The sequence below is a fragment of the Periophthalmus magnuspinnatus genome, chromosome 15 (genome assembly GCF_009829125.3).
Source record: "Periophthalmus magnuspinnatus isolate fPerMag1 chromosome 15, fPerMag1.2.pri, whole genome shotgun sequence".
NCBI lineage: Eukaryota > Metazoa > Chordata > Actinopteri > Gobiiformes > Gobiidae > Periophthalmus > Periophthalmus magnuspinnatus.
This window is the reverse complement of record NC_047140.1, coordinates 28,811,664-28,826,349: the sequence shown is the minus strand read 5'-3', so window position 1 is coordinate 28,826,349 and position 14,686 is coordinate 28,811,664. Positions and strand designations below refer to the sequence as shown.

General features: G+C 40.1%; 1 protein-coding gene across 1 annotated transcript in view; it reads left to right on the top strand.

Annotated features, from left to right (window-relative positions):
* Window positions 1–14,686, top strand: part of slc8a1b (solute carrier family 8 member 1b) — a 213,843-nt gene that overhangs the window by 148,034 nt on the left and 51,123 nt on the right. The window contains exon 5 of the mRNA XM_055227211.1: window positions 57–166. Coding sequence (XP_055083186.1) covers window positions 57–166 — 110 coding nt within the window. The remainder of the gene's footprint in view (window positions 1–56; window positions 167–14,686) is intronic.

The following is a 14,686-nucleotide window of genomic DNA, read 5'->3' as shown; positions in this document are numbered from 1 at the left end:
CATGTTGACCACGCCCCCTCTGTATGTGTCCATCCGTGTGTGTGTGTCCCATACAGGAAGAGCATAACGGTTAAGATTCTAGACCGGGAGGAATATAATAAGCAGTCTTCGTTCTACGTCCTCCTCGGAACGCCGCAGTGGATACGCGGAAAGAAGGATCGGACAGGTGTGATGGCAGTGTGCGCCGCTCCAATCCCAAATCAGCAAAGTTCATGAGTAGATTAGCGATAAGTTAGCGTCACGATATTTTGACCAACTAAAACGAATAAAAGTGCTTTCCATATCGATATAGTGATAGATATTTAACATGGAACAAGTCAAATTTTGTCTTTCAAAGTCTAAACTCTGCTCCAAACTACAGGTGGAGTGTAGTTTTAACCTTCTGTCCTCAATAAAAATGCTGTCGATATCCATTTCCTCAACGATATAAACAATACACACTTTTCAGAATAGCTATTTAGCGCGAAACTAGTCAAATTTTGTCCTTCAAAGTCTAAATTCTGCTCCAAATCACAGATGGAGTGTAGTTTTAACCTTCTTCTCTCGCAAACTGCTGTGTGCATAACCACTCCCAGACCACAGGGGGCGCTGACAAGCAAAACATCAAGATATATTTGTTAAAGGTGACAAATTACGTAAAGTTAACATGTAGACCGGGTTCTCCATTAAAAAGATGATGCAACACTGGTCTTTTACGATTATAAATGACTGAATCTTTACTCAAAGTGCACGGTCGTGGGATTTAAATTGGAAGATAAAGACAAAATAATGTATAAGTCTGTCGTCTAATGTTGCTGAAAATAAATCCAAACAGTGCTGGTAAAATTGTGGTGTAATTCCCCATTTTAGTCAGCAGAATTTGCGTCAAAACTCACTTGTCACTTACGTAATAATAATGTGCTATCTATTATTATTATTATTATTCTTTAAATATGTTTATTTTAGCTTAAATATAAGCCCAAGTTTTATAAGTTTGTGTTAATACCCACCTTGACTGCAAAAAAGCTTGAGTAAACAGATCAGAGCAGAAAACTTTGAAGCCAACTGGTTTTACGTTTAATATTTAATGTGTTTGGTGATTACAGCGATAAGGTATTTTTAGTGTTTTTCTAATAAACTTGGATATATACAGTCAAGCTAACGACTAGCATGAGTGACGCAAATTTGGCAAATGACTCCTGAAATGGGGCAATGACAGGTGGTACTAAATTGCATCAGTTTTTTTGTAAAATAACGAAATAATATAGAATAAATATACACGTAAGCTAACGACTAGCATGAGTGACGCAAATTCGGCAAATGACTCAAATAGGGCGATGACAGGTGGTACTAAATTGCATCAGTTTTTTGTCAAATTACTAAATAATATAATAAACATATATGCTCAAGCTAACGACTAGCATGAGTGACGCAAATTCAGCAATTGACTCAAATAGGAGAGTGACATGTGGTTCTAAATTTCATCTGTTTTTGTAAAATAAAGTAATGTAATATAGTCAAGCTAACGACTAGCATGATTAGTACAAAATTTGGCAAATGACTCAAATAGGGCTATGGCGTGGTTCTAAATTTCATCTGTGTTTGCAAAAATAACATAAATAACATAAATAAAACAGAGACAAAAGGTAGTTCCAGCGCGTTGGTGGTTTCGTTTGGCCCTGACCTAAAAACATCTCGTATTTGCACTTGCTGATTTGGGATGACCTCTGGAGTGGACTGGACAGTTTGATACTTGTGGTGCTGTGGTTGTGTTTCCTTTCCTTTCTGCTTCTCCAGAGGTTTGTTTCAAAGCCTCAGTGGGACTCACACCCGTCCCCTTCCATGTCTCCTCCATCTTTCATCTGCTGCTACAACCTCCTTCTTTTTCACAGTAAAAAACATCACATAAAGCCTGAATTATGCACAAACACACATATACAGCCAATGTGGGGAAGTAAAAGTGAATACATGAACCGAGAATACCACAGACTGCGTATATATTTGGACATATATGAGCACTTCAAACTCCATCGACTCCAATTCACTTTACATTGAAAAACTGTCACTCCTCTCTCTGTGTAACTGCTGCAGTGAGCCTCATCATTTTGGTCGTAAAATGTTCGTATAAACCTGCTACGGGTGACGTCACACTGCCTTATTCCGCTTCTTTATACAGTCTATGGAGAATACGTACTTTTTTTGTTTCTTTCTTTACTCTTTATTTGTCAGGGACCGCGTACAAATGCATTAATCTAACAAAAGAAAAGACGCTTTGTGCCAGATTTAACTACTGCTGCAGGTGAACGCACATAAAACACACATTTCATTACAATTACATCATAAGACAAACAGTTCATCATTGACATTAGCAGGAAAATACAATAAATGTCCAAAAACGTCCAATACATTATGTTTTCTACAGTCCAAACCAATTAAAAAATCAATTATGTGCAGGTTTTTACAGTGAAACAAAACAATACAACTGAACTAAACTGGTGTGGACACGTTTGATTATGTAAAAAATGTACTTTTTTTTCAAATTTCTAGTAAAATTATTCAAATCTACAGATGATTTCAGGCTGTTGGACGCTGGACGCTGTAGCATTTTGAGTAACTGTATTAGATTGCAGTACACGATCACAAAATGTCGACTTCAAACTGCACAGAAAAATGGCGTTGGTGCATGTGTGACTCCAATTTGAGATAAATAACAAACAGTGAAACAAATATAAAGCTCTTTTTAACCCAATAATGCGTCTTTACACTATAATTTAAATGCAAAACAATGTAAAAGTATTCAAACACAGTACTCTGATTGGACCGAGTATCGTCCACTTGTCCAACTAAGTACATTTCCAAAGTATTCTTCCATCCCTGTTTACAGCACATACTAAGCTACTTGCAGGTAGCGTATAATTTGAAATGTAAATAATTGGTGACCTACATAAAAAAATGCGGGTGGTACAGATGTTCTTCATTAGCATGTAGCATCTGTGCGTCTGTCTCCGCCTCCATATTATTCATAAGAGAAAATTACTGCAATCTGAAGTTATGGGACATGCTCTTCTTTCTGTTTCAATTTCTTTCAAATCCAAACACTGGTACGAGCAGTCCATGAAAATGTATGAAAATGTATTATGAAAATGTATAAAAATGTATTATGAAAATATACTGTGAGCAGGACCGTTGATAGAAATTTGGGGGACAGGAGGAAGAAGCCTTTTATGGGCCCCCTTTTAATATAAATGAATAGGAAGAGATAGGTCTGTTCCTAAAATTATTAACAATATTTTTTGGAGGTAAATTTTTATTTATTTATTTAAAGATTTATTTATTTAAAGATTTATTTATGTATTTATTTAAAGATTTATTTACTTAAAGATTTATTTATTTATTTAAAGACATATTTATTTAAAGATGTATTTATTTATTTAAAGATTATTTTTTTAGAAGATGTATTTATTTATTTATTTAAAGATTTATTTATTTAAAGATTTATTTATGTATTTATTTAAAGATTTATTTATTTAAAGATTTATTTATTTATTTAAAGATTTATTTATTTAAAGATTTATTTATTTAAAGATTTATTTATGTATTTATTTAAAGATTTATTTATTTAAAGATGTATTTATTTAAAGATTTATTTATTTATTTAAAGATTTATTTATTTATTTAAAGATTTATTTATTTATTTAAAGATTTATTTATTTAAAGATTTATTTATTTATTTAAAGATTTATTTATAGATTTAAGCCATAGAAGGTTGAATAAATAACTTCTATGACTCATTACAGACACAAACTAACAACTAAAGTGTTTCATTCTGCTGTTTATTTATTACAGCTGATGATTTTTTAACAATATTGTAGATTTAGAATAGTTTTTGTGGTTTAAATCTGCTCTTGGGTTTTTATGTCAGTGGCATAAATGAGTTTCAGTATTATCGTTTATCGTCTATATTTACTTCAACAATAGGGGGCCCAGGACAACAGACCCCGTTGTCCCCCCCTGTCGACTCCCCTGCTGATGAGTATTTTTTTATTCACAAATCAAACCCATGTAGCCGAAGCACCAATTACTTGAGAGAATTATAATTTGACTTCACATATTATTTTTTGTGTGAACAGTTTTTATGAGGATATTCAAACGGAGAGTCCCCAAAATGTATAAATATATAGAAAATTATTTTTATTTACTAAATGTTTTTTTTTTTGTTTACTTTTATAATATTCTCTATAATGTTCTGTTTTCAGTTATAGTAAAAGAAAAACATTTTGAGTGAGGACGTTCGCTGCTCATCCAAGCGTCGTCTTCAGTTCTGGTCAGATCACTGCTGGACTCTGCCTCTGTTGTTTTCCTTGTTTACATTTAGGTCAAAACCTAAACAAAGAAAACAACAGGGCTATCCAGTATGCTAATAGCCAACATGCTAAACACCCATTAGGGGCCTGAATGATTATGCTAAACATGACTCAGTTCACATTTAAGGAAGCTCAATAGACCAAGCCACAAACAGAAACTAAACGACAGGTGTGTTAGTTTTAGTCATGGATCTATTCAAATACCTGAAGAGGGTTTTGCTGATTAGAGCCGTCTCGAGTTGGACAAGTGGACACTTATTGGTACTACATCAAAAAATCCTCCTGCCCAAAAAGGATTTTTCTCATAGAGCAGAATGTAATCACAAACTGCTCGTGTTTGGCTGACAGGGACTGATGGGGACTAAAAGAGACTGACAGGGACTGACAGGGACTCACAGGGACTCACAGAGACTTAAGGGACTGACAGGGACTGACAGGGACTCACAGGAACTGACAGAGACTCACAGGGACTGATGGGGACTAAAAGAGACTGACAGGGACTCACAGAGACTCACAGGGACTCACAGAGACTCACAGAGACTCACAGAGACTCACAGAGACTCACAGAGACTCACAGAGACTCACAGGGACTCACAGGGACTCACAGAGACTCACAGGAACTGACAGGGACTGACAGGGACTCACGGGGACTCACAGAGACTCACAGGGACTCACAGAGACTTAAGGGACTGACAGGGACTCACAGGAACTGACAGAGACTCACAGGGACTTACAGTGACTTACAGGGACTAAAAGAGACTCACAGAGACTCGCAGGGACTCGCAGGGACTCACAGGGACTTACAGGGACTCACAGGGACTCACAGAGACTCACACAGACTCACAAGAACTCACGGGGACTGACAGGACGCCTAAAACTTTCACCAAGGTCAAATTTTGTGGCAATTTTAACCTGTTTTCATATCATAAACTTTTTCTCAGCTCAAAGTCCGTCTGTTATCTTACAAAACACTTTTAATTGTTACCTTCGTCTACGCTCTGTCCACATTAGCTAAGCTCAAGCTCTGATTGGTTAGAGCGGTCACATGGTACGACATGAACGAACTTGTGAGCCAAACTGTCATAAACGAGCCGCGGGTTAAGAACGTGTTTCCGAAGCTCCTGGAAGCGCAAACACTATCATTTACCATTTTTACATATTTTTCTTCTATTTTTACATTTTTATTGACTATTCCCTTTCCTCTTTTCGTGCCCGTTCTGTTCGCTCTCGTCGCTCAAACTCTCACGAGGAGTAGCTCAACTGCGTCCGGCCCAGCGACAGCGACGGGCGCCATGTTTGGACCCCAGGGTTTGGCTTCAGCGCGGTTAACTCCTCCCTTCAGACAGATATACGTCAGTGTCCAGCAGCAATTTGACCAAAACTGAAGAAGAACTTTGAACGACTGCGGGGCCACAGAGACGTCCTTAGTTATGACCAAGGAGAGGATCTGAAATGCAGAATAAATCTCTTACAACCAGCTAGCTTTTCGGCGCGGCGTGCTTCACAGTGTGTTGCTAAAAGGCTAATAATCCGTTGTCGGTGTTGTGCGTTGCTCTGGATGCGTTTTCTCCGCTCTCTCCACAGCGCAGTGTTAATAGGCCTGTGTGTGTTTACCGGGCCTCACAGTGTTTTTAGTGATGAGGGGATCAAAGACAGAGGCTGGATATGGCATTATCACAGTCAGAGGATCAAACGCACCTCCGGGACACGCAACACACACAAATACACACAAGCAAAATGCGCGGGGGCCATAATGAGAGTCCTCCGTGAAGCCGGGCGGCCATATTTCTTTATGCAACACTGAGCAGCGCAGTATAGCCGCAGTTCAACGCTCCATGTGGCTAATGTGTGTGAAACATGTACATACAGAGCAGAATGCGCGTACGGGAGAGCGAGGTCTAGACTCTCGTGTCTGTGGGGCGCTGGGACCATCTGTTGTTTACTTTACCGGAGGACTTAAGTAGAAAACGGCGAGCTACATGTCGCTATATAAATGAACGTATAGGAAGTGAGCATGGGCGCGCTTCCAGCTACATCAGCTCTGGCTCCAGTTCACTTTCTATTAAAAAACTCACTCCTTTGTCCGTAACCGCTGCTGTCAGACTCGTCATTTCGGTCTTAAAATCTTTGTATTAACCCGCTCTACATGATCCTGGTGTTTTTTTTTTCGCTATTGTGTCCATTAACCCTGTGCCGCCGCCGAAAGACACGCAGTTGTGGACTTTCCATTACAGTAACTCCGCAACTAATCGTGCTCTCGTGTGAATTGAAACGGCGTCTCAAAGCGGAGGCAAGAGGCGGTTTAAGGACTGAGCACATTATAGACCAGGGGTGGACAAACTACGGCCCGCGGGTCACGTACGGCCCGTTGGGTTTATTAATCAGGCCCGCCGAACGTGACCGAATTATGGCGCACTTCAGCTACATCAACTTTGTGTTACTCTCTGCAAAAATGAGCTTATCAAAGAAAAGAAAAGTGGATAGTCAGAGCTGAGTGTTTAATACGGAGACGACAACTGAATATATTTTCACTGAAATACGATCAAAGTACCAAAGTAAGTTATTCATGCTTTGCTACATGTTACAGGCCAAATCTCTAATCTAATAAATACATATATATATCCTGGACCGGCTCCTCTGTCAAATTTTAGAACTTATTAGCGCCTAGACTTTTTTTTTTGCCATAAAAATCATGTTTAAGGAAGTTTCAGCGTGTACTTTTGCCTTTTTTTCACCCAACTACCTCTATTTTACATATCCATCCTTATTTTTCCTTTGACGCGCTCTGATTGGTCGTCTTCGAGGGCGACGTAAGCGCATTACCGTAATGACAGTAACATATTTAAAGAGCCTCATGCCTCTGCTTTGAGACGCCGTTTGAATTTACATGAAGCACGATTGGTTGCGGAGTTACGGTAACGGAAAGTCTGCGACCGCGAGTCTTTCCGCAGCGATAGCCTCCGACAAATCAGGCGCGTTCTTTCCTAAAAGCAACAGGTTTGATTGACAGCGTTCCTAAGCATTCACCCCATGCTAAATCAGTCATGCAGAGCGAGAAGGGACATTACTTTCAACAACCTCACGCCAGATTGGCTCTTTGGTTGCTATGATACTCACGGTCGAACTTTCAAATATGGAACTTGGCTCTAAATTCGCCGCTATAACTGGAACCGAAATCTTTGAAATGTGCAAATTATAGCTCTAGCGCAGACGCAAGCACAACCGGTCTTCTTTAAACGACAATCCACTTATTCACTGAGCTAACGGCGATGAATTAAGCACAAATTGAGTTTTAAATCTACTAAAAGTCACCGTTACCCCGTCGTCATGTGTAAAAACGTGCTAAATAACAGCGAGCTAACTCTCAGGAGGTGTGAAACGACAACAGACACGGTGACTATATTTTATCAAAGCGAAACTGGAGCGAACAGGCTGCGGTGATTAATGCGCGGGACAAACACGCTCTCTATTGGCCGATCAGACGTTTTTGTCCATTTGATATGATTCATTTGGTGTCAGTGTGTTCATATTATCACACGTGTCTAGATACGGCGATAGAGAGACAACACGGACGGGTGAAGAGGTTCTAGATACAGAGATAACCGACAGTGAACTGGGACAGATGGTTGATGGAGGTTCTGCGCCTTTTTTGAAACTTAGCATAGCGCTGCGTGTCATAGTTCACATTTACATTACATCTATGGGTTATTTACTCCATTCGTGCTCGTTGAATTGGTTTTAAAGCAGATCTATTCAGCAAAGCGGACGTTTCAGAGCTTTTGATCACGTTATAGTCGCTTTCCGTCAATATTTACTCACCCGAATTTGTATTTTGGCGTGCTTCGTGCATGTTTGAGCAATGTTTAATAGCTTATTTTGTTCACTGGCGCACTCCCATTGCTCTGTACTTATGTCTTTCTCCAATTTTATTTTCTTAATTGGTGACACACGTAGGATTTAGCTGCGTTGCGATCTGCAGCTGTCCATAGGGGGCGCCAACAGATACACGGCGCTTTGTTGTGATGACGTTTACGGCGACGTCAGCTCCCGTTGTTCACCGCAGTTTTATAACATGGAAATTAGCGCAAACTTGTTTCTTTTACTGAGACGTTTTAGGTGAACATTGCGATTTAAAATGTGCAAATTATAACATAATGATCCACGAGTGTCATAGATTATAACTATCGATCAGACGCAAAAACAATACGTCTGATTTAACACCAAATTCCATGTTCATACTGTGAGTTTTCTGGTAGATTTGTGTTGTAACTTCGCTATCAAAACCTCCCACCTTTTCTTTAACATAATCTAAATCACATCTCTAAACGTATTCACCCTAAACAGAACCTTAACATTTTTAAAAGATACTGTACTATAGATTCAGGGGAGTTGACAGAGGGCGACAAACTAGCGTCCAGGGTGTTAGCGGCCCAGAATTTGACCGTCTTCCTAGTTCCTATTCATTTATATTATAGGGGCCCCCATGTGAGACTTCTTGCCCCGGGCCCCCACATTTCTGTCACCACGCCTGCTTATCCTACATGTCTTTTCATATCCAAACTACTCCACCTTTCAGGATTCACCGCTGGATATATTAGCCTTATTTTATTCCCTTTAGAGTTTTTATGACAGCTGATATGACGTCTGATGGTTTGGACGTGTCTGGAGAAACGTGGCACTGTAGGACAGTGAGGGCCAGAGAGAGTCCAGCTCTGCCCTCAGACCCTGTCAGTCACGGGGGGAAGAGAAAGCACAAAAGTACCAGAGCTTAGAGGGAAAACAGCTGAAAACACACGCCCCCTGCAGGGTGGGATGACCCTGGGTCCTTACATACTCTGACAGTGGAACTATCCTCCACATGGAACAAGGCCCCAGAATGACATATGGATATAAATACAGTGTATGTGACAGGCTGTCTCACAGGCATGTCCTTGGAAACCCTGTATGTGTGGTACTCTGTATACATGGTACTTTGTATGTGTGGTACTTTGTATACATGGTACTTTGTATGTGTGGTACTTTGTATACACGCTACTTTGTATGTGTGGTACTCTGTATACACGCTACTTTGTATGTGTGGTACTTTGTATACATGGTACTTTGTATGTGTGGTACTTTGTATACACGCTACTTTGTATGTGTGGTACTCTGTATACACGCTACTTTGTATGTGTGGTACTTTGTATACATGGTACTTTGTATGTGTGGTACTTTGTATACACGCTACTTTGTATGTGTGGTACTCTGTATACACGCTACTTTGTATGTGTGGTACTTTGTATACATGGTACTTTGTATGTGTGGTACTTTGTATACACGCTACTTTGTATGTGTGGTACTCTGTATACACGCTACTTTGTATGTGTGGTACTTTGTATACATGGTACTTTGTATGTGTGGTACTTTGTATACACGCTACTTTGTATGTGTGGTACTCTGTATACACGCTACTTTGTATGTGTGGTACTTTGTATACATGGTACTTTGTATGTGTGGTACTCTGTATACATGGTACTTTGTATGTGTGGTACTCTGTATACATGGTACTTTGTATACATGGTACTTTGTATGTGTGGTACTCTGTATACATGGTACTTTGTATGTGTGGTACTCTGTATACATGGTACTTTGTATACATGGTACTTTGTATGTGTGGTACTCTGTATACATGGTACTTTGTATGTGTGGTACTCTGTATACACGGTACTCTGTATACATGGTACTTTGTATACATGTTACTCTGTATACATGGTACTTTGTATACATGGGACATTATGTAACCAGCTCCGTGCTCACATTACTCATAAAATCATGAAAACAGTTGACGACATACAGTTCATTGCCTTTGTTGCACTCTGTAGTACACAGTACACTTTAGTACACAGTACACTTTAGTACACAGTATACTTTAGTACACAGTACACTTTAGTACACAGTATACTTTAGTACACAGTATACTTTAGTACACAGTATACTTTAGTACACAGTACACTTTAGTACGCAGTATACTTCAGCCTAATTAGCATGGTCTTAATGAGCTCAGCAGTATCATATTTACAGTGGACCTCAGGCCGAGTGGACGTTAATGTGACGTGTCACTCGACCCTTCAGTGGATGTTCATGTAAATGTCTTCAGCAAACAGACTGAAAATGTAAACGCTTCACTGGCAGCGGTGCAACGAGCAAAGTACTGTACCTAAATACATCTTAAACCCGCTACTTTTTACTTTTACTTCACTACATTTGAGAGCAGTATCTGTACTTTCTACTCCACTACATGTTTGAACAGGACTGAAAAGTAAAATTATTTGTTCTTATTGTCTGAGACCTGCACAAAAGTCTGAGGGTTTATTTTGAACATGTTCATAATTTGAGCAAAACAAAAATATACAAATAAAAACGGCTACAAAAAAAATATTGGTTCAGTTTCTGTTGAACAAAATTCGGCACAAATCTTTTATTCTGCCTCCACTCGTGTTTGGGAACTAACTTTACAGAGAACGAACAGTTTCTCCAATAAACACCCACGAATCTGCTCGCTGTTTTGGACGTTTCCTGGAGTAGACTGTAAAACTGTAACATACACAAAAAATCTGCATATTACATCATGTTTTTATATTCCTATGAACAAATATTATGCAGAGCTACATAAAACAACATATAGTACCTTATGATAATATAATAAAAGTACAACATTAGCTTAAGTGTAGCTACAACTAATGAAAACGTGTGTAAAACTGTTGATTAGCGTCATGCTAATATGAATGGAAAATCCCATAGAGATGCTAGCACTATTAGCGTCTTCTATTTTAGCGCAAATATACACTGTAAATCAACTTAAAGTGCTTCAAATAAGTTCATAGAGCGAGAATACTTACAGACAGATGTTTTCATGGGGACAAATGACAGTTTAGAGAGCTTAAACGGAGAAAAGTGAGTGAACTGTTGAAAATCTGCTACATTATGGCAGCTACGGTAGCTCTGAATAGACAAAACACATAAACTCAAATAGAAATATCAATCTCCACTGAGGGCAGAACTTCTTTATTAAAATCACTACATTTGAAGCCTATAAATCCGTCCTTTTTACTCTTAAGTACATCTTTAAATACTCTAAGTAGATTTTTTCATGCGATACTTTTACTTAAGTATTTTTCTTCTCCAGTATCTGTACTTTAACTTTTACATATTGAGTACTTCCTCCACCTTTTGGCCATTAGTCAAACAGGAGCGGTCGTTCCTGTCAAATCGGACACGTGGAGGGAACTTTACAATATTTAACTTGGAACAGTATATCAGTAATTTGACGTACTGCGGTCTGGATTTATAACGCTTGTCAGACTTTTATAACACGCCTCCTGAAATATATCATACGACTTTGAACTTTCTGACAAACGCGGTGGTAATACCTGCTTTATTCACTCATCCGGCCAAAGAGCATCGTATTTGACAAAGTGTTCTGTCTGCGTTCGCTACACTTTCACCACGCGTCAAAGTGAAGTCTTTTTCTTCCAGCCGCCGTCTTCCCCGTCACCCCGGATCGCTCCCCGTATCAAAGCGGGACGGGGTGCGAACGGGGAGAGCAGCTGTCAGCGTCCGCCCACGTCCCAAGCCCACGCAGACCACGACGGGTCAAAGCTCCGCGAACTACATTACGTCTGAGCGCACGACAACGCCACCGCCTCGTCAAACAAACGATTTAACCCGTAGATACTCGCGGGGATCACGTTAAACCTGACGTGCTCCGGTCTCCTCTTACTGTTCTCTCAAAACGCAAAAGGTTTGAACTTTGAGAGAGTTTAAACGAGAGAGAAATGTCCTTTCCTGTTCTTTCCTTTCCACATCTCTCTTTTCATAATTCTTTCCTTCATCCTACCATTCCAGTTTTATTCATTCCTTTCTTTCTTTATCCACTAGTCTTTTTCTTCTGTCTTTCATCCTCCATCCCATGCTTTTCTCTTTGTTTCTTTTTCTTCTTTTCTTCCCAGCTCCCTCCTTTTCTAGTGCTTCCCTTCATCCTGCCATTTCAGTTTCTTTTTTTTTCTTTCCTTCCTTCTCCTCAATTCCCTTCGTTCTTTCTTTCCTTCCTTCTCTTCAATTCTCTTCTTTCTTTCTTTACTTCCTTCTCCTCAATTATCTTCTTTCTTTCCTTCTCCTCAATCCTCTTCTTTCTTTCCTTCCTTCTCCTCGATTCTCTTCTTCCTTCTTTCTTTCCTTCCTTCCTTCTCCTCCATTCTCATCTTTCTTTCTTACTTTCTTTCTTTCCTTCCTTCCTTCTCCTCGATTCACTTCTTCCTTCTTTCTTTCCTTCCTTCCTTCCCTCGATTCTCTTCTTCCTTCTTTCTTTCTTTCTTTCTTTATTTCCTTCTCCTCAATTATCTTTTCTTTCCTTCTCCTCAATCCTCTTCTTTCCTTCTTTCCTTCCTTCTCCTCGATTCTCTTCTTCCTTCTTTCTTTCCTTCCTTCCTTCTCCTCCATTCTCATCTTTCTTTCTTACTTTCTTTCTTTCCTTCCTTCCTTCCCTCGATTCTCTTCTTACTTTCTTACTTTCTTTCTTTCCTTCCTTCTCCTCGATTCTCTTCTTCCTTCTTTCTTTCTTTCTTTTCTTCCTTCTCCTCCATTCTCTTCTCTGTTTGCGATTTGTTTTCTCCCCGACAAAACCTGATGAAAGTCGATGAAACGTTCTGCACCGACAAAGACGCCGACGAAGGTTTGAACTTTGAGAGAGTTTAAACGAGAGAGAAATATGAGAAAATGTTAACGCCTGTGTGAGAAAAGTGTATAAAGTGTGTGGTGAGGGGTTTTACAGACTAAAACATAGAGAATAACTGTAAAAAAAATAAACCCGACTATTAATTGCAGGTTATTTTTTGAACGTAAACCCTTGAGATAAATGAGGGACCACTGTTTTCCACCCCGCCCACTTTTAACCCACATTAACCTGCTCTACATGATCTTGGTGTTTTTATTTAGCTGTTTTCTTTCCCGAGGTTTGATTGACAGCGTTGTCACGTGCTAAGGGGGCGTTAACTTCAACATTCTCGCTCCGGATTGGCTCTTTGGTTGGTCTTGATCCAGTCTTTGGTCAAAACGTGTCCATTTGGTTTTTCTTTCTGCCCAGATCAGATAAAAATACCGTTCGTTATAGAAGATGGGACCAGTCTAGCACCTTCCTCTCGACTCGGACGTCCGTTAAAATACTTTAGCTCATTACATTTCCATGACAAAGCCACCGCCACCGCCACCTGCCCCGGCCCGACGGCGGAAGAACCGACGAAAAAGAAACGAGAGACGTGAATAGTGGCCTCGTTGGATCAAAAGACATTATGTAAAAAAATGAAAGAAACTTGGAAATTGTTCTGTAACTGTCAAAACGCGAAGAAAAGTGAATTATGTCGTCTAATGAATTAAACGAAAGTGCTTTTAGTCAGTCAAGATGCGAGAAATATGCAAATGAACTTGGATGTTTGAGCGGAGGACGGCGGCGGCGGCGGGGGGAGAAAAAACATCACAATGACTAAACGGATCAGACGGAGAACGGCGTTTTTTTGTAGCCTCAGACCTACAGTCGACGCTTGGCCCGGTCTACGCACGCACAAGTACACACACGTAACACACACGTAGACGGCGGTTAACAAGGATACAGCGGGTCATGGACGTCCCGCGTGAGGCTCGTGTAGGCGGCTAATTGACTTCATTAAATCTCCATTAATCTGAGGCGCGGTGGAAGGAAAACGAGCTAAATAAGACGACGAAGCGACTTTACGCTAACGCCGCGCAAACTTCTGCTGGTTCCAGACCTCGCTCCTGATGTAAAACGCGCAGTTAAATATCCGCTCCTCGTTCGTTACTCCGCCTCCAGCCCCAGTGGTGGTGATTTTCAGATTGTTTTTACTCCCCCGTTGCAAAAGCGGAGCATATTTGCGCTGTGGGATTATCATTAAACTCAATCTTAATGTAATCGTTCTAAGTATAATTTCCTCTCCGCACATACATTAGCTTTAGGACACTTTTCATCTTCATCCGTTTCCATGGCGACGCTCCTCTAATAGTTTTCCGTCCCCGTGTCAGTGATACCTCTGAGCAGGAATAAGTAATCAGCAGGACTCATCTGTGTATTATGAAGATGTAGGAATTTCAATTATAGAAATAAGTTGATACTATTATTATGAATAACCGAGCCACACCGGCCCGTCACAGTCTGAGCTCGACACGTCTCAGTCCTGGTCGTGGGCCACAGGGGGCGCCGCTGTCAAAACCTGCCCGAGGACTGTGTCGCCCGAGGACAGTCCCTGGAGCTGCGGCTGAATCTTAGAGCATGAAAAGTGTTGAGTGAATAAAGA